This window comes from Nomascus leucogenys, chromosome 20 (assembly GCF_006542625.1).
Source record: "Nomascus leucogenys isolate Asia chromosome 20, Asia_NLE_v1, whole genome shotgun sequence".
NCBI classification, from domain to species: Eukaryota; Metazoa; Chordata; class Mammalia; order Primates; family Hylobatidae; genus Nomascus; species Nomascus leucogenys.
This window is the reverse complement of record NC_044400.1, coordinates 83,390,182-83,412,055: the sequence shown is the minus strand read 5'-3', so window position 1 is coordinate 83,412,055 and position 21,874 is coordinate 83,390,182. Positions and strand designations below refer to the sequence as shown.

Genomic DNA, 21,874 nt, shown 5'->3' with positions numbered 1-21,874 from the left:
AAGGGCCCCCTGTCCAGTGGACACGTGACCCACGTGACCTTACCTATCATTGGAGATGACTCACACTCTTTACCCTGCCCCTTTTGCTTTGTATCCAATAAATAACAGCACAGCCAGACATTCGGGGCTGCTACCAGTCTTCGCGACTTGCTGGTAGTGGTCCCCCGGGCCCAGCTGCCTTTTATCTCTTTGTCTTGTGTCTTTATTTCTACACTCTCTCATCCCCGCACATGGGGAGAGACCCACTGACCCTGTGGGGCTGGTCCCTACACAATTGTATAAATTATGATACATAAAGGAGAAATACTTCCTCTATTTAATGAAACTATATAAACTCTAAAAATTGCTCTTTGCTACTGACATGTACTTGGGAACAACCTTTCTTTCAACTGTCCTTCCCACCCCTCCAGCACTTGAGAATATTTATAGCATGATTTTTACGTAAACGTATAGTCAGCAAATGCTGTAATTAATCAAATATTTACTACAAAGGCAAGCAGTACACTATGATTTTATTACCTTGATACAAATTTTGAGTTAATTGTTTCACTCTGTTAGTATCCTTTGTGCCTGTTTCTCAGTTTTGCCTAATACTAGCAATTATCTTACTTTTAAACTATTTGTTTATAAAACTTTAAATTATCTCTGGGAACCTCAGCTCAGCAGTCAGACTGCATAGTCCTGACCAGAGCCCTAGAACTAGAAAAGAACCAAGGAGTTAGGTACTTTTTATACAGATTCCAAATATACCATTTCAGTATTCCACAATTATGCCACCATTTGGAAAGAAAGGATTGTTGACAGCAAAGGATACCCCTATTAAATATGGGTCACAGATTTTTTACCCTGCTCTAGGCTATCCACCTACAACAGAAAGCTGCAGTTCATTGCTAGGGCTACCAGAAATGCCAAGATGAGATTACCTAGAGAAACAGGAAGGTTGGCCAAGCAGCAATGGCCACCCTTTCTGGGGAACTCCTTATGGCCCTTATCCCAACAACCTGCCCACCTTGCCATGGGGTATCAAATGTGAATATACCCTAGGACGTGAAAGATAGATTGTATAAATTGGGAGAGGTTATTTCCCCCAGGTTCTCCAGCAGAAAGCAATAAGGGCACTCATAATTCTTGTTTCTTTAGGAGAGGCCATCCCCATCAGCTGTAACCAAAAAACCAAAAAACTCCTCTTTTTGACAAGTTTGTAAAGCCTGTCCATCTGGGTCTATAATAATCCTCCAGGCCCTAAGCCACTCCCCTTAATTCAGCCAGTTCAGCAACAAGAAACCTACCCAGCGGGAAGAATGGTAGGTAGACTTTAATAAATTGCCAGCCTATCAAGGCTACAAATATCTCCTGATCCTTGGGGATGCCTTTCCTGCCTGGGTTAAAGCCTCTCATACTAGAATAGAAAAGATTCAGGTAGTTGCCAAGATCGTTCTGAAAGAAATTATCTCTTTGAGCCTCCACAGTCTTCACAAAGTAACAATGCCTATATTTTATTTCACAGACTACCCAAACAGTGGCAAAAGCCCTAGGGATAAAATACTTTTCACACTCCTCCTGAAAGCCACAATCTTCCAGGAGGGTAGAAAGGACTAATCAAGCTATTAAAAGGACCTTGAGCAAATGATGCCAGGAAGCCTCTTTACCATGGCTAGAACTTCTGCCCATGGCACTTCTTCAGAACAGCCCCTAAATTACATCTATGCCTTAGTGTCTTTGAAGTCCTATAATGGAGACCCTTTCTACATGCAAACCTAATATTATACCCAGAGATTACCAAATTAACCCAGTACATAAAATCCCTGACTCAATTTCAAGAGGTCGTCCAGGAGTTTGGACAGACAATTCTGAGTCTAACCCCCCTAACAACCCTTATAACCAGGCAGGAAAACAAGTCCTCATTAAAGTCTGGAGAGATGGATCTCTCGGATCTCAGCTAACCCTCTCACAAAAGAACAATGTTACTATCATAATTTCCACCCCAATAGCTATCAAGTTTCCTGGCATCTCTAGCCGGACACATTACTTTTGAATACAACTGGAAACACATTAAGGAACCAAAGATTGAGTCAACACTCACCTACTCCTGTGACCCACAGGAGGACCTACAAATTTCTCTCCAAATGAGAAGATAGATAAGTAATGCTCTCCCTCCTTTTACCTCAAAGTAGAGTGATCCCAATAATGGCAATCTTATTTGCAGTGGTACTGTTGATTCTTACTTTCACCCTAAGTTGTGCACCACCAGGAGTTCCATTAAGAGCTTAATTCAATCAGGAAACAACACGTGCTGGAGAGGATGTGGAGAAATAGGAACACTTTTACACTGTTGGTGGGACTGTAAACTAGTTCAACCATTGTGGAAGTCAGTGTGGCGATTCCTCAGGGATCTCGAACTAGAAATACCATTTGACCTAGCCATCCCATTACTGGGTATATACCCAAAGGACTATAAATCATGCTGCTATAAAGACACATGCACACGTATGTTTATTGCGGCACTATTCACAATAGCAAAGAGTTGGAACCAACCCAAATGTCCAACAACGATAGACTGGATTAAGAAAATGTGGCACATATACACCATGGAATACTATGCAGCCATAAAAAATGATGAGTTCGTGTCCTTTGTAGGGACATGGATGAAACTGGAAAACATCATTCTCAGTAAACTATCGCAAGGACAAAAAACCAAACGCCGCATGTTCTCTCTCATAGGTGGGAATTGAACAATGAGAACTCATGGACACAGGAAGGGGAACATCACAGTCCGGGGACTGTTGTGGGGTGGGGGGAGGGGGGAGGGACAGCATTAGGAGATACACCTAATGCTAAATGACGAGTTAATGGGTGCAGGAAATCAACATGGCACGTGGATACATATGTAACAAACCTGCACATTGTGCACATGTACCCTAAAACCCTAAAGTATAATTAAAAAAAAAAAAAAAAACAAAAAAAAAAAAAAAGGAAAAAACAGCTTAATTTTTTTTTTTTTTTTTTTTTGAGACTGAGTCTTGCTCTGTCGCCCAGCTTGGAGTATAGTAGTGCTATCTCAGCTCACTGCAAGTTCCACCTCCCGGGTTCACATCACTCTCCTGCCTCAGCCTCCCAAGTAGCTGGGACTACAGGCACCTGCCACCACGCCCGGCTAATTTTTTATATTTTTAGTAGAGACGGGTTTCACTGTGTTAGCAAGGATGGTCTCGATCTCCTGACCTCATGATCTGCCCACCTCAGACTCCAAAAGTGCTGGGATTACAGGCATGAGCCACCGCGCCCAGCCATCTAATGCTAATTTTTTAACCTAATTTGGTTATTTACTTTTGACCGCTTTAGTCCATCAGCAATGTTAGTAATATTTTGGTGTTTATATTGCAAGTCATAATACTCTGCAAATTTACTAATACACCTTTGTTACTGTAAACCAACACCCTCTCCAGGGAAGTTTCCTATGTCCCTCCTACATTTAAACATCAAAGCCATAATCTGAGTAGTGATCTCTCTAATAGTCATTGCATTAACAGTTGCTCTTAACAAGCATCTCAATTTGGCCCTATTCTGAACCATGCAGCCTAATGTTCTCTGGCCATTACTCATACTTTTTTTTCTTGTCGTTGTTGCACTCTGCAGGCAACTCCACAACTACTAAACTGTACCAATTCTTCTTATGCCTCAACCTGTTAGCTAGTCATGAATTCCTCTTCATTCAGGGCAGGAATGGCCTACTTGGCCACAATACAAGAATGGGCAACTTCTCAAGCCCAACTTAGCTTCACCTATCATCAGGACCTCTCTATACAAAAACCTTCCCTCTGTTAACATAATATTTTTAAAACAACCTAAAGCAGCTTTTAAAGATTTTCTTAAACCCACCCCCATTGATTGAAGCCCCTTGTTCTCCCCTGCTACCCTCATTGGCCAGACACTCCTATGCATCTGTGCTACTGTAAATTCCAGAACCATTGTGGGTGCTTTAGACCCAGCACAATGCAACACAATGATCACCATTATTGGTATTCTCAAAATTTTGTTTCACTAAATATTCTCAACATCAAATAAGATTTTCTATTCTCCCTCTACATGTTTTAACACCTGGACCATTCATCTAAAATGATGCCTCTGAGTTCTGCCTCAGTCACCCTTCTTGGAGTCAACCCAACCCATGGTGTTGACCAAGCTAGTATAAATTATGCAAAAGGTTTCAAGTCTTTCTTTCAGAAAATCCTTTTCTTTGACACTACTAGAAACATGCCCGTGTTAAAAAATAAATAAATAAATAATAGGACCCATGTCTGGCTCCCCTGGCAGCAGCAACTTTAGTGGCAGGATCTCACATATTGGGTAGCCAACAAGGACCCTGGTCAGTGTTTGGAACTGACCTCACCTTCTGCATCCATTTTTATCGACTACAGAACTTTACTTCCTGTGTGAAATGCAGGCTTATCTCTGCCTCTCTAGAAACGATGAGCACATGCACTCTGGCTTCCTTCACCCCTAAAATTTCCATTGTCCCGGTTGATGCGTCCTTGCTGTTACCCTTTACTACCTCACACCAGATCAACTGAGCAGTTTATCTTTTTTTTTTTCCTGAGTTTGGCATCTCAGGTGCCACTACAGGAATAGCTGGCATAATTATTGCCTCCTCAACTTACCACAACCTGTCTCTGGAACTGACTCACAAAATAAAAACCACTGCTCAGACTCTGTTACAGAGTGACACCAACAAGTTGATTATCTCGTGGCTGTAGTTCGAAATTGCAGAGGTCTTGCTGCAGCTCAGCAAAGAATCTGCCTTATGCTAGGAGAAAAATGCTGTTTCTGGGTTAACAGATTAGGGAAAGTCCAGGACCATGTTAGAGGTTTTACAAACCAGGCCTGTCACCATCAGAAACATGCCACTGAAAGCTAGTTCTCCTGGGGTACCACTTGGTTCCAGTTCTCATGACGTTCCATTTTTTGGGGATCCCTAGCCTTTGTCTTCCTTTCTCTCTTTTGTGAGCCTTGCTCACTAAATCTAGTAACCAGGCTCGTTTCCTCTCACCTAGAAACTCTCAGACTTCAAATGGTCCTGCAACAGGAATATCGACCTATTTTCCCCCCATCTGGACAGCCATGTCCCTACACATTTCCTCTGGACACTGCAAGTTCAACCTTCTAGGAGAACATGGACAGAATCTTTCTCTGACAAAGAGCAAGAGAATGAGACACTGAATTCTTTATCTCATATTACCAGGAAGTAGTTACAGAAGATCCACAGTGCCCCTAGACTCAAAGATTTTTAGAGTCTCAATCTATTGAGGAGGGAATGTTAGACTAGGCAGTTGGACATGAGCAGGAAAAAAGAGCCCTGGGGGAGAAAAATCTCATGCTCCAAAGACAACCCAAGATATGTATGCTAAATTTGAGCAGAGTGGACAGGAAATACCTACGAAGAAAGAATACCCAGAAACACCCCTTAAGACACCCAGTAATTGCTCATACTGTGATTAAACTGTCAGAATGTAGCTAGCTATATGCTGACAAAAAGGGGGAAAGGGCAAAAGGAAACTTCCTAAGAGATATGCAGGCATAGTAAGTACAGATTTGACTGCTATATGATTTTCCTAGGGTAATGGTAATAAGCAATTCTGCCATCAAAACTCATTGATCACTGGAACTCACACATGTACATCAGCTGACAGTAAGGAAGCATCTCATAGACCTGGGCAGAAACTCGGTGAGGATAAAAGAGATTTACCAGGAAGCAGGAAACTCCACAATGACAAAGGCAGACACTTAAGACAGAGGTGGGAATTTTTTTAAAGTCTATGATAATAAAAACTGCAACATGAGTTCAACCATTGTGGAAGTCAGTGTGGCGATTCCTCAGGGATCTAGAACTAGAAATACCATTTCACCCAGCCATCCCATTACTGGGTATATACCCAAAGGACTATAAATCATGCTGCTATAAAGACACATGCACATGTATGTTTATTGCAGCACTATTCACAATAGCAAAGACTTGGAACCAACCCAAATGTCCAACAATGACAGACTGGATTAAGAAAATTGTGGCACATATACACCATGGAATACTATGTAGCCATAAAAAATGATGAGTTCATGTCGTTTGTAGGGACATGGATGAAGCTGGAAACCATCATTCTCAGCAAACTATCGCAAGGACAAAAAACCAAACACCGCATGTTCTCACTCATAGGTGGGAACTGAACAATGAGAACACATGGACACAGGAAGAGGAACATCACACTCCGGGGACTGTTGTGGGGTGGGGGGAGGGACAGCATTAGGAGATATACCTAATGTAAATGACGAATTAATGGGTACAGCACACAAACATGGCACATGTATACATATGTAACAAACCTGCACATTGTACACATGTACCCTAAAACAAAGTATAATAATAAAATAAAATTTAAAAAAATTTTTAAAAAACTGCAACATGTAAATCTCAAGGCTATTTCCAGCTGGGCCAATCCACTCCTCCTTCAGTGTGTTCTTTATTTTCCTTTAATGAACTCTCTGCTTGCTTCACTAATTGTCTCTGGGCTGAATTGTTTCTCTCAAGAAAACAATAGCTGAGGACCTTATATATGCTGAATTACATTAATGGAATTAATGAATGTTTGAATTCAATAGCTGCCATAATCTCCGAATTTTTTCCAGAGAAGGTGACCAAGAACTTGGATAAAGTTAGATGACTAAAAATAAAAACTGTACCCCATGAACTGCATCCACCAAAACAAATCTCAAACTCAAGATTGCAATATGAATCTCAACAAAAAAAGATCATTGCAGATTTTGAATCTACACAGATCATTCTATTATTTTTCCAACACTTAACATTTACAGTCAAAAACAGAAGATTCAGCATAAAAAATAAGTTTTGCTATGTCATAGAAAATTATATGTAAAATTCTTCATCTACCATTAAGTCTTAAAAATTTTATTTTGAAGATATATTTCAAGAGATTTCAAACTTCTGATGTGTTTCTTCATATGGTGCTTACAATATGCAACCCACTTACATTTATGCTTTAATAGATATTAAGGTATGTTACATTTAACACACTTTGTGTTCAAATCTCATACAATTTTTCTTTTACAAACAGAAAAACAATGCTCACTTAATCCTCTTACCTGTGAACAGTGAATTACTCTTACCTCAATTAAGTGATCTGAATGTTGCATTGATAAGCTATAATCTCAAACACGCCAGTTAAAAACAATTTACTACATTAAAAATTCCAAACTTCTCATCAGAGCCTAGACAGTCCAAGTGAAATTACATGGCATGAAGAGAACAGTGAGGAAACTGTAGCCATAACACAAAGAAGAGCAGTGAAGCATACATAGCTGGGGATAAACACATGAAGACATCAGAAAACTAAAGACAATTAGAAAATAAAAACAGAGGCCAGGTGCAGTGGCTGATGCCTGTAATCCCAGCACTTTTGGAGGCCGAGGTAGGTGGATCACGAGGTCAAGAGATCAAGACCATCCTGGCAAACATGGTGAAACCCTGTCTCTACTAAAACTACAAAAATTAGCTGGCTATGGTGGTGTGCACCTGTAGTCCTAGCTACTTGGGAGGCTGGGGTAGGAGAATTGCTTGAACCCAAGAGGTGGAGGTTGCAATGAGCCAAGATCATGCCACTGCACTTCAGCCTGGCGACAGAGTGAGACTGTCTCAAAAATATATATACATATGGAAAATTAAATGTTCCAATAAAATATAACTTTATACACATTGTGAAGTTACATCTAAAAAGTATTTTCAGTGCACTAAATTTTATTAAAAATTGTTATAATTTCTGACCAACTCACATACTTTATGGAGTTAAAAAAAGAAAGAGAAACAAGAAAATTATACCTCTAGCATGAGCACCACATAAAAACAGAGACTTTTTACGGGGAGATTCTCAACAATGATCCATTAGATTTTACAGTAATTACATAAAAATAAGAAAATATAGATAGATTTTAATTCAAAATGTTTTAGGTTTCTAGATTTTCAGTAAATTATCCACAGTATTAATAGAAACTTCTTTGTTCCAATATTGCTATTTTCTTCGGAAAATAGGTATAAACTCTCATGCAAACACAATTGCTTCATAATTTTCTTTCTTACACCCAAGCTTTATCTTTAGAGCACATTTATATATTTAACTCTATGTAAATTAAAATTAAAAGTCTGTATGTTTGCAGGAGAACATGATGCATGTTCAAAGATAAATATGAAACATTTTTGAAAACCATTCAGGAATCAAGAATGTGTGAATTATAATTATACTCTGATATACTTATTACAATCATAAGATGACCTGTAGTAGAAAAAAGTTGTACATTTAAAAATAATTGAAGTGTATAATTAGATTGTGGGTAAGATAAAAGATAAATGCTGGAGAAACCCCATCTCTACTAAAAATACAAAATTAGCCAGGCAGGGTGGCACATGCCTGTGATCCCAGCTACTCAAGAGGCTGATTTAGGAGAATTGCTTGAACCTGGGAGGTAGAGGTTGCAGTGAGCCAAGATCGCACCACTGCACTCTGGCCTGGGCAATGAGAGTGAAACTCTGTCTCAAAAAAGAAGAAAGAAAAAGAAAAAAAAGATAAAGCTTAAGATGATGAATAACTCATTTACTCTGATGTCATTATTACATATTGTATGCCTGTATCAAAATAACCCATATATACCCTAAATATATATATACACTTATGTACCCACAAAAACTTTTAAAATTTAAGTTAAGAATAAAAATGCAACATGGGAACAATATTCAGTTTACTTGCTGTTTAAAGCCATTGGAAAAAGAGACTAGAAATGTCATTCAGCTATGTTATCAGATAGTACATTGTTAGCATCTCTTACCTACACCCTTGAGTGAGGTGGGATAGGTGAAATTTGGTGGCATAACACATCATTCAAGACACAATAATTTCTACACATTAACAATTTTATTTAAAAAATTAAGGCCAGGTGCGATGGCTCACGCCTGGAATCCCAGCACTTTGGGAAACTGCGGCGGGTAGATCACGAGGTCAGGAGCTCAAGACCAGCCTGGTCAATATGCTGAAACCCCATCTCTACTAAAAATACAAAATCTGGCCAGGCGTGGTGGTGTGCGTCTGTAATCCCAGCTACTCGGGAGGCTGAGGCAAGAGACTCACTTGAACCTGGGAGGCAGAGCTTACAGTGAGCCAAGATTGTGCCACTGCACTCCAGCCTGGGCAATAGAGTGAGACTTTGTCTCAAAAAAAAAAAATTAAGTTCACACATGATCTTAAAAGAGAATTTTAAAATTTACAGCATTTTATTAATTTATTACATAAATGTACAATTGGTGAAACAATTTACTACTAAAATTCAGATTGTTTCTCACAATAATGCAAAATGTTACTCTGAACACCTACTTCATGCATCACTCTAAGTCAACCACAAAAAGCCTCTCTGCTTAGATTTTCTTGAGGCGTCTTTCATTTCTGTTTTTTCTCTTTCATGTAAAAGTTCACGAATACTGCCCACTATGGAATTTCTCATATCTCTGATGCAGCGATAATTCATCACATGCTTTCACATAAATGAGAAGACTGAAATACTATAATTTCGGATTTCAATTATTTGCTTTTCAAAAGATCTATACTTTTTTCAAGTAAAAAATATACTTTGAATGAAATCTCTTCAAAAATCTACTTCTTTTCAACTTATATAAGCAGAAATTTTTTTTTTTTTGAGGTACAGTTGCTCTATTGCTGGAGTGCAGTGGCACAATCTTGGCTCACTGCAAGCTCCACCTCCTGGGTTCAAGCCATTCTCCTCCCTCAGCCTCCCGAGTAGCTGGGACTACAGGAGCTTGCCACCACACCCAGCTAATTTTTTGTATTTTTAGTAGAGATGGGGTTTCACCATGTTGGCCAGGATGGTCTTGATCTCCTGACCTCGTGATCCACCCACCTCGGCCTCCCAAAGTGCTGGGATTACAGACGTGAGCCACTGCGACTGGCTGACGAAGAAAGTTTCTAACAGGTTCAACTTTGGATTTTTTTACACTTAATACTCTGATTTCTTGTCAAGTGTTAGTTCCTTAGTTCTTTCTCCAGTAAATCCTCTGATGTTTACATAGGCTTAATTTTAGCCTAAATATTTCTCCACATTTATTGCCTCTACAAATTATCTTCTAATATAAACTGTCTAGTGTTTAAGCTGCAGTTTTTGAACAGATGTTTTTCCACATTTATTACATTTGTAGGATTTTGCTCCAATATAAATTCTCTGATGCTGAACAAAGTTTGAGCAACTGCTTCTGAGTCTTCCGCTAGTACAAAATGTGTACAGTAAGATCCAGGGTACAAGAACAGGTACTACAACCCTCTTTATATTTGTATTCTGTCTTAAGAATACTCTTCTTTGCTTTAATGTCCTATATTTTCTAAAAGGTCTTTCAACAGAAATTACATTTATAATGCTTTTGTTAAGTATAAATTCTGATATCTGGTAAGATGTGAGTAGATGTTAATGGCTTTTGTATTTTTATATTTGTACAATTATTCTCACGTATAAATGCTATCACATGCAAAAAGAGATGAGGACTGATTAAAAGTTTTGCCACATCTTTTGTATTTCTAGTTTTCTTCAGTAGTAATTACATACAGTAAGATGTGATGAGAATTTGAAGTCTGCCGGGTGCAGTGGCTCATGCCTGTAATCCCAGCACTTGGGGAGGCTGAGATGGGTGGATCACAAGGTCAGGAGATCAAGACCATCCTGGCTAACATGGTGGTACCCTGTCTGCACTGAAAATACAAAAAATTAGCCTGGCATGGTGGCAAGCAACTGTAGTCCCAGCTACTCGGGAGGCTGAGTCAGGAGAATGGAGTGAACCCGGGAGGTGGAGCTTGCAGTGAGCCAAGATCGTGCCACTGCACTCCAGCCTGGGGGAGAGAGCAAGACTCCGTCTCAAAAAAAAAAAAATGTTTTTTGAGAGAATTTGAGAATTTGAAGTCTTTGCCACATTTTAAATTTTCATATGGCTTCTCACCAATATCATTTATCTTATGTTTAGAACACAGTGAGGTGTGGTTAAAAGCTTCCTCACATTTTTCACATTAGTAGAGTTTCTCTCCATTATGAATTATCTTATTATTAGAAAAGATTGAGGAACATTTAAAGACTGCCACATTCTTCATGTTGGTAAGACATTCCTCCAGTATGAGTTCTCTTATGTTTAAGAATGCTGGAGTACAGCTTAAAGGCTTTTCCACATCATTTACACTTGTATGGTTTTATCTCCAGTATGAATTCTCCTATGTACATAAAGGTTTCCAGACTGTCTAAAGGCTTTGCCACATTCTTCACCTGTAGGGTTTCTCTCCAGTATGACTCCTCCTATGTTCAATTAGGGTTGTGGAGCTATTAAAGGTTTTATGATATTTTAAACATAATAGGGTTTCTCGCCAGTATGAATTCTCTTACGTTTAGCAGAGTTTGAGGATGAGGTAATGACTTTGCCAGATTCCTTACATTTGTAGGTGTTCTCTCCATTATGAGTTTTCTCATGTTTATTCATGGGTGAGGACCGTTTATAGGCTTTCCCACATTCTTTACATTTGTAGGGTTTGTCTCCCTTATGAATTTTCTTATGTTCATTCAGGTTTGTGGATCATCCAAAGGCTTTGCCACATTCTTCATATTTCTAGAGTTTCTCTCCAGTATAAATTTTATTATGTTGATTAAGGTATGAGGACCGCTTAAAGGCTTTGCCACATCCTTTACATTTGGGGATTTTATCTCCAGTATGAATTGTCTTATATTTATTCAGTACTCTGGAATGTCTAAATGCTTTGCCACACTCTTCACATTTATAAGGTTTCTCTCCAGTATGAATTTTCCTATGTTTACTCAGGTATGTGGACCATCCAAAGGCTTTGCCACACTCTTCACATTTGTAAGGTTTCTCTCCAGTATGAATTGTCTTATGTTTATTCAGGGCTCTGGAACATAAAAAGGCTTTGCCACACTCTTCACATTTATAAGGTTTCTCTCCAGTATGAATTTTCTTATGTTTACTCAGATATGCAGACCATCCAAAGGCTTTGCCACACTCTTCACATTTGTAAGGTTTCTCTCCAGTATGAATTATCTTATGTTTATTCAGGTCTGTGGACCATCCAAAGGCTTTGCCACACTCTTCACATTTGTGGGGCTTCTCTCCAGTATGAATTCTCTTATGTTCATTAAGGGTTGTGAACCGACTAAAGGCTTTTCCACATTCTTCACATGTGTAGGGTTTCTCTCCAGTATGAATACTCTTATGTTTATTAAGGGTTGCTGATTGTCTAAATGCTTTGCCACATTGTTCACATTTATAGGGCTTCTCTCCAGTATGAATTCTCTTATGTTCATTCAGAACTGAGGACCTACTAAAGGCTTTGCCACATTCTTCACATATGTAGGGTTTCTCTCCAGTATGAATTCTCTTATGTTTAGTAAGGGTTGTGGACCTGTTAAAGACTTTGCCACATTCCTGACATTTGTAGAGCTTCTCTCTGGTATGAATTTTCTTATGTTTGGCAATGTTTGAGGATGAGGTAATGATTTTGCCACATTCTTCACATGTGGAGGGTTTCTCTCCAATATGAATTCTCTTATGCTTAGTAAGGGTTGAGGACCTATTAAAGGCTTTGCCACATTCTTCACATTTGTAAGATTTCTCTCCAGTATGAACTTTATGTTTAGCAAAGTTTGAGGATGTGGTAAAGATGTGGCCACATTCTTCACATGTGAAGGGTTTCTCTCCAGTATGAATTATCTTATATTCATTAAAGATTAAATACCATTTAAAGTCTTTGCCACATTCTTCACACATGTAGGGTTTCTCTCCAGCATGAATTCCTTTATGTTGAGTTAGGTCTGAGAATTTCTGAAATGACTTGCCACATTCTTTAAAGTGTTTCTCTCCAGTATGTCTTGTCTTACGTTTTTTTGAATTTGAAAATTTACTAAATACTTTAACATGTGCATTACACTGAAATAGTTTGCTCTGGGTAGTTGACAAGCATTGATTAAATTCACTATAACCTCCTTTCTGCACCGTCCTTTTACAGCTTTTTCTTAATTGTAAATTCTCATGTCCATATTTCTCATATCTTCTTAATATAAGTTTATGGAATGAATCTTCTATTCCCTGCACTGGCAAAAAGTCTTGGGTGAAATGAGAACACATAGCTGAAAGAAATCAAAATAAATTATCCCACTTACTAGATTCATATGAATATACTTTAAGAATCTAATATGTAAACTTATACAAAGTACGCTGGTAAGATGGCATAACAAAATACCACAGGCCATAATTTCTTCACAGACATATACACGTAACATATACTGATCAAAAATAATATCTAAAAGATGTAGAGGTATGAGTTTTGGAAATTATCTTCAAATCTCAAAAGTGTTTCTCACACACACACACAAATATAGATTTACAAATAAATAGAGGGTAAAATTAGGAGAACTTCAATGACTACTCACCTAGGCAGGGTAAAACCACCATTGTTAACACACAAACAAAATAAGTATACAACTTAAAAACAATAGGGAAACAATATGCAGACAGATAAACACAGAGACTCTTATATTGGAAATAGATATATCACTGATCCATATTTCACTTGTGCTCCACAGTCTTACAGTGTACATAGCTGAATGCTGTCATACACAATAATATTAAATAAAAGCATCCTTGTTGTGTTCCAGATCTCTGATAAAGTTTTCTGCTCTTTCCTATTCAGTATGATTTCAGCCATTAATCTATCATATACAATCTTTATTGTGTTGAAGTACATAACATCTATACTTAATTTGTTGAGTTTCTTAAATCACAAAGACATGTTCAATGTTGCCAAATGCTGCTTCTGCATCAACAATAAAAAATAAAGATTTCTAGTAGCAAACATAATTAAAAAGGTGAACACTCTCTACACTGAAAATTATAAATCATTAAAAAGTAAAAAAATGAAAATTTGAAAGATATATTGCTCATAAAATTAAAAAATATTATGAAAGTGGCTATGCTACTCAAGGTGATCTATAGATTCAATGCAATCTCTATCAAAATACCAATGACTTTTTTCACAGAAACGGAAAAGAAAAACTTAAACTTTACAGGGAACCACCAAAGACCCCCAAATAGCAAAAGTAATCCTAAGAAAAAAAAAAAAAACAGCTGGAAGCATCACACTACCTGACTCCAAAATATACTATAAAGCTATACTAAGCAAAACAGCATGATACTGGCATAAAAACAGACAGATCAAACTATCCAGTGAGCCCAGTAATAAATTCCTGAACCTAGAACCGTGATTTTCAACAAAAATATCAAGAACTCACATTTGGAAAAAGACAGTCTTTTCAATACATGGTTCTACGAAAATTATTTACATGATAATCAAAAAAATAAAACTAGGCTCCTACCTCTTACAATATAAAAAACTCAATCACAAATAAAGATTTAAATGGGAAACTCACACCTATAAAGCTATTTGAAATAAACATACAGGAATGCATTACCACACAGTATAGAGAAAAGAATCTGAAGACCTCAAAATCACAGGCAAAAGAAGCAAAAATATGCAAATGGGATTACAACAAACTAAAAATGCTTTGCACAGTAAAGAAAACAATTAACAAAGTGAAGACATAATCTACAGAATGAAATAAAATATTTGCAAAATGTACATGACAAAAGATAAATTTACAGTATAACAAACTTAACAAAAATAACACACAATTTAAACATAGGCAAGAGACCTTAAGAGACATTTTTCAAAAGAAATAGAAATGGCCAAAAAGCACATGCAAAGATGCTCAACATCACTAATTGTCAGAGAAATGCAAATCAAAACCACAAGATAAGACTCGACTCCAGTTAGAATGGCTGTAATTAGAAAGACAAAAAAAAAGTGAGAATGAATAGAAAAGGAAACACAGTTGGTGAAATTGTAAGTTAGTAGAGCCATTATAGAAAAAAAAAACAAGTATCACAGGATGACATATATTTAAACAATCAACAAATGGTATTTTAACACTGTTTCTTTGACTCCTCACCTAGACAATAAACCAGGAACAACCACACACACAAAAAAATATAATTCAAATTGCTAGATCACATGTTCTATTTTTAATTTTTTAATCAAATGGGATTGCTGGAACATATGTTAGTTCTATTTTGTTTGTAGCTAAAGAAAACAAAATCAGTATGTCAAAGAGAAATCTACACTCCCATGTTTATTAAAACACTATTTATGGCCAAGGTATTTAATCAATCCAAGTGTCCAAAACTTGGATGAATAAAGAAAATGTAGTATATATACACAACAAAATATTATTCAGCTATAAAAGAGAATACAATTTTGATATTTGCCACAAAACGAACCTGGAGGCCATTACGTTAAGTGAAATAAAACAGATACACTGAGACAAATACCAAAAGATCTCACCCATATGGGAAATCTAATATACACATTTATGAGGAAGGCTTTATGCAACTAGTCTCGACAATCACTTTTTGAATACAACATCAAAGGCTCAGGAAAAAAAATATGGACATACACATGGTACCACATCACTGTATCCAAAATATCCCAAAAATATTCAAGGCAAGACTTTAAATACATATTTACACATGCATGTTAATTATTATTTACAAAAAATTCCCGGAAACAACACAAATGTCCCTTTAGAGATCAATATCAGACTTTTAAAATGTGACATATATACAATATTTTATTTTAAAACAGATATTCTGACACATCTTTGTGGAGGAAAAGTTAAATATTAAATTTGACTCAACTGAACGTGACATAAACAATGGTCACCAAATCCCAGAATGGGTTGTGTGAGCCCCTTGAGGTGTTCATCCAGCACTATTTCAAAGAAATTTGTTTCAATCTATTCCTATATGTTAGTTATTGAAAAAACAATGGACAATCGCAAAAACAATTTGACCTTTTTGTGTTCCTTGAGTCCAGTCACAAACGGCCCTCGTGACTGGGCCTCATGCCAAACAACTCATTACAAAAAGAGCTAGGGTCCCAGACCATGCCGAAGCTACATGAGATCTCTCTCTGTCTGTGCATGGATGGGTGGCGGACTCTGGAGCCCAGGCTGTTGCTTCCTGGTCTGGTAGTGAATCCTCCATAGACTGGTGAATGTAAATATATATATATCTCCTTTCCCTTCTCCCCTTCCCATGCAATTTGCTTATTATATCATTTGCTTATATATCTGCCTTGCCATTCACATGGGATAAAGGTTGTTTACCCTTAAAGGTATTGTGTATGTGTCTTTTCTTCTCCCCTCACGCGTTTCCCACACAGGACAATCTTACAAAAACAAAGCCTGAGAACATTAAGTAAAATGAGATAGTGAAGAAAAAAAGACATGGGGGCCGGGCGCCACGGCTCATGCCTGTAATCCCAGCACTTTGGGAGGCCGAGGTGGGCGGGTCATGAGGTTAGGAGATTGAGACCATCCTGGCTAACACGGTGAAACCCTGTCTCTACTAAAAATACAAAAAAAAAAAAAAAAATTATCCAGGCGTGGTGGCGGGCGCCTATAGTCCCAGCTACTCGGGGGGCTGAGGCAGGAGAATGGCGTGAACCTGGGAGGTGGGAGCTTGCAGTGAGCCAATATCACGCCACTGCACTCCAGCCTGGGCAACAGAGCAAGACTCCGTCTCAAAAAAAAAAAAAAAAAAAGACATATAATTACACCAATAAGAATATAAAAATCAGTCAAAATTATAGAAATAGTAAGTAAAATGGTGTTCTTCAGGACCTGAAGAGAAAAAAATGGCAGTTTATTGTTTATAGGATATTAAACTTTACTTTGATAAAATTAATCTAGAGATCCATTTCAAAATAATGTAAATGTACTTAACTCCACTAGGCTGTACACTTGAAAACCTTTAAGAAATGTTATGTTTTTCATCACAACTAAATATTTACATCTACCTAAAAAGGTTACACTTTTCAAAAATCACCTTCAAATAAAAAATGTTTCTCTCACAGAATAACACATAATCGAACAATAAATAGGTGGTAATTTTTTACTGTTTCTTTGACTACTCACCTATAAAAGAAAACAGTGATGACCACCAAAAAAAAATTTATAAACCAGGTAGGGGCGCTATTTACACAGGCAAACACCACATAGATAACTTTTATAGGGTATAGAAATGTCTGAATTATACATATATTTCAAATTGCTCCAAGTGAAACCCAGTGATTTTTATTTGAATTAAACACTACATGGTCATAAAAGGTACAGAGTTGAAAATTACCATACAAATATGAGGATTAAAAACAAAAAAAGTAAATAATTGAGGAGAACCTACATGAAAAAAGACTCCCCAGTAAAATAGAGTTTGAAAACAAGAATAAAAAATTCGGACCTATAAAATATAGAATATAGATGTAGATGTACCATAAAAACAATCCTTTAAACAGCTACAGTTTTCAACTGTGACTATGTACTTATGAAGATCCAGCATTTTGAATCTTTGACATGCAATGTACAGCAGTAAGAAAAAAAAAAAAAACAGCCAGCCGCAGTGGCTCACACCTGTAATCCCAGCACTTTGCAAGGCTGAGGCAGGTGGATCATGAAGTCAGGAGTTCGAGACCAACCTGACCATCTCTACTAAAAATACAAAACAAAAACATTAGCTGGGTGTGGTGGCGCATGCCTATAATCCCACCTACTCAGGAGGCTGAGGCAGGAGAATTGCTTGAACCCGGGAGGCACAGGTTGCAGTGAGCTGAGATGGCGCCATTGCATTCCAGCCTGGGCAACAAGAGCAAAAAATTCTGCAAAAAAAAAAAAACAGCAGTTATGTCCTGAAAAAGGAAATTTATGGGAGCTTGGGAATCCATGTCAAGGGTTGTGAACCCAAGACTGAGGAGGGCTGTATTGAAAAGGCATGCCCTTGCTTGAGTGGCATGCTTGCCCATCACGGTCCCAGCTACAGAATAAAATATGTCCAATTTTCATTGTAGATTTAGCTGTAGACCATTTTGTTTTGTGCCTTTAGAAGTTGGTTCTATCTACGATCTCTGAATTAGCCCCAAATCCACTCTTTGCACATGTTAGTCATGGTGTGGAAGAAATCCTGCCCAGACATCCACAGAGAGAAACATCCATCTGTGCCCCTGAATGTAGGCTTGCCAATAATTATTTGATGGTGGATCTTGACGTGGCACTATAAGCTGGCTCCAAGTCCGTGCAAGCAAGTCCAGAAGAAGTTTTTCCTTACCTGGGGCCTGCCAAAAAGCATACCTATATGTGCCCCTGTAGGCATGCTGGCTGACTTTATTCCCACCGTGAATTGTGAAGCAGTCCTATAACCAAGCTCTGGTCTCTGTCATCTAGAGTCTGAAAGAAGTCCTACCCACCTAGAAATCCAGAGGGAGAAATACCATGAACCCAGAAAAAGACCTGAAGGCTTTGGTCTCAGCTTTGTATCCCGAAGCAGCCCTATGAATCAGTTTGACACCCTCTCAGCTGTGATCAAGGCTCAGTACTGCTCAACTAGGAACCTGTCCAATGACTAGGTTAGAGCATTTCCAAACACCTCGCAAAAGTGACACAGCAGGAGCCACACCTGCTCACATTGATTATATCAGCACCTTAATCTGCAGATATAACTGGAGGGTTTTTTTCCCTCAGTGCCAGTCATATTGATCAACATCTTGAAGAAAGTTCAGTCTTCTCAGAAAATAGAATCCACAACTGTCTGATGCCCTGATGACAGGCCTGCCAAGCAGGAAATTCACTGCAAACCCAGTAGTAGTTATGTGACCTGGATTCCAAAGCACTTTATTGCAATCTCAGTGGAAATCTCATCAGCCCAGAAATCCAATAGGAGAATATATTTCCCTCCTCAAACTAGTCTATAATGACTGAAAGAGGTATTTACTCCTTCAGATGCAAGGACATCAAAACAAAGCTTCGCAAATTATGAAGGATCAGGCAAACCTAACAGCATGAAAGGAAACTAAAAATGCTCCAGGAACCACTAACAATAAAACACAGATCTAAAAAATGGCTAACAGAGAATTTAAAACAATTATCTTTTAAAATCTCGATAAGATGCAAAAGTACACAGATTACTAAATTTTTTGCAACAATGCATGAAGAAAACCAATTATAATAAAGAAAGATAAACCATTAAAAAAGAACCAAGGAGATATGCTGGAGCTGAAGTACACAATAGTAGAACTAAAATATTTAACAGAAAGCTTTAACAGGAGACTCAGTTATACAGGGGGGGAAAAATCAGCAAACTTAAAAGTCATTTGAAAGTTCCTAAATAGAAATTTTTTTTAAAAAGTGAGTAAAGCATGTAGCTTCAATAATTTGTTAATGGTATATAATATAAAAAGATGTAAGGTGTGACATAAATAGTGTGTTGAAAGGAGTAAAACTGTTTAATATTTTTATACATAGAAGTTAACTTTTGCTTGAGGCCAAGAGTTCAAAACCAGCCTGGTCAATATAGCATGACCCTGTCTCTAAAATAAATACATGAATAAAATAAAGATTTCAGAAAGCTATTTATTCTTTTTTTAAAAAGAAGCAGTTGGGCCTGATAATGCATGCCTATAAACCTAGCAATTTGGGAGGCCAAGGCAGGTAGATTTCTTGAGCCCAGAAGTTCAAGACCAGCCTAAGCAACATGGCAAAACCCTGTCTCTACAAAAAATACCAAAAAAATTAGCTGGACATGGTGGCATATGCTTGTAATCCCAGCTACTCAGGAGGCTGAAATGGGAAAATTCTTTGATATTGGAGAGTTCAGGGCTGCACTGAGCTGTGAATCCACCACTGCACTACATCCTGGGAAACAAAGTAAGATCCTATGTGGGTAAAAAAGAAGTTAGATTGTTACCTTAAGCCAGACCTTTTAAACTGAGATATTTTATCTCCCTTGAAAATTACAAAAAAAAAAAAATGTTGAAGATACACACACACACACACACACAAAAGAAACTAAAGCACATAACAAGAAAAACAAAACAAACTCAAACACCATACAAGGGAAGGCAGCATGAAAGAATTAAAAAATAGAAACTACTAAATGGTCAGAAAACAATGAACAAAATGATAGTAATAAGTTCTTATCAATCAGTAATTCCCTTAAATATAAAAAATTTAGTTAGCCAATAAAATCACACTGCTATGGTTTGAGTGCCCCCTCCAAAATTCATGTTAAAATGTAACTGCCATTGTGAGAAAATAAGTGAGGCCTTTAAGAAGTTATAAGGTCATGAGAGGATCAGTATCATTATTCCACGAGTGGGTTAGTCATCATGAGTGGGTCTATCATAAAAGTGAGCTCATGTTGTTATGTGGAAGTTATGATTGTCATCAGATGGGAATGACATGCTCTTGGACTTCTCAGCATCCCAGATTGTGAGCTAAGTAAACTTCTATTCTTTATAAATTACCGACTGTAGGACATTCTGTTATTGGTGCAAAAAATAAACTAAAACACTCGTGAAATGTCTGAATAGATTTAAAAAATCAACAACGTGCTGTGCACAAACGACTTACTTTAGATTTAAGGAAATACATAGGGTAGTGGTTCAAGGATGAAAAAAATATTCCATGCCAGTAATAACTAAAAGGGTGTAGAAGTGGCTATATTTACATCAGACAAAATAGACTTCTAAAAAAAAATCTGCCACAAAAAAATACTTCATGATATAGTGATAAGAGGCTAATCTGTCAAAAGAATATAACAACTAAAAATATATATGTACCCAATATTAGAGCACATAAATATATAAAAAATATTAAAAGAACCGGAGAAACAGAAAAACATAATACTAGGGGACTATATTGCCCTACTTAATACATCATTCAGACAGAAAGTTAGTAAGAAAACAATTGCTTGCATAGCACTATAAAACAACTGCACCAAACAGACACATATGTAACATTTCATCCAAAGGAATAATTTATATTCTTCTCAAACACACATGGAACATTCTCTAGGATACATCATAAATCTGGCCCAAAACAAACACAAACAGGTCTTTTTATTTTTTAAAAGACTGAAATCATATCAAGTTGTTTGTGTTTTTTTAGTTTTTTTGAGACGGAGTCTCGCTGTGTCGCCCAGGCTGGAGTGCAGTGCAGTGGCGCGATCTCGGCTCACTGCAAGCTCCACCTCCCAGGTTCACGACATTCTCTTGCCTCAGCCTCCCTAGTAGCTGGGACTACAGGTGCCCGCCACCACACCTGGCTAATTTTTTTGTATTTTTAGTAAAGACGGGGTTTCACTGTGTTAGCCAGGATGGTCTCGATCTCCTGACCTCGTGATCCACCCACCTCAGCCTCCCAAATTGCTGGGATTACAGGCATGAGCCACTGAGCCCAGCCTGAAATCATATCAAGTTTTTAAATTACAATTTTATAAATGAGAAATCAATAGCAGAGTGAACATTGAAAATCTTACAAATATGTGTATATTAGACAACATGCTTCTGAACGACTGATGGGTCAAAGAAGAAAAAGAAAAGAAAAATCAAAAAGTATCTTGAGACAAATGAAAATAGAAACAGAACATATCAAAAGTGGAATGTAACCAAAGCAGTTCTAAGACACAATTTTATAGTAATATATTTTTATATTAAAAAAGATCTCAAACACTGTAACTTTAATTCTTAAATAACTTGAAAAAGAGCAATCTCAATGTTAGGATAATAAAGAAAATAGTAAAAAATAGAATAGAAACAAATTAGAGACTTAGAAGACAACAAACACTGGGTGCCGTGGCTCATGCCTGTAATCTCAGCTC

The 21,874-nt window shown here is 37.5% G+C and overlaps 1 protein-coding gene and 1 pseudogene across 1 annotated transcript; one reads left to right on the top strand and one right to left on the bottom strand.

Annotated features, from left to right (window-relative positions):
• LOC115831807 overlaps window positions 1-21,874 on the top strand; it is an 84,626-nt pseudogene that overhangs the window by 35,966 nt on the left and 26,786 nt on the right.
• Window positions 11,165-14,033, bottom strand: LOC115831815 (zinc finger protein 732). The gene has a single exon (XM_030801122.1). The coding sequence runs from the start codon at window positions 13,235-13,237 to the stop codon at window positions 11,708-11,710; it is 1,530 nt and encodes a 509-aa protein (XP_030656982.1). The 5' UTR covers window positions 13,238-14,033; the 3' UTR covers window positions 11,165-11,707.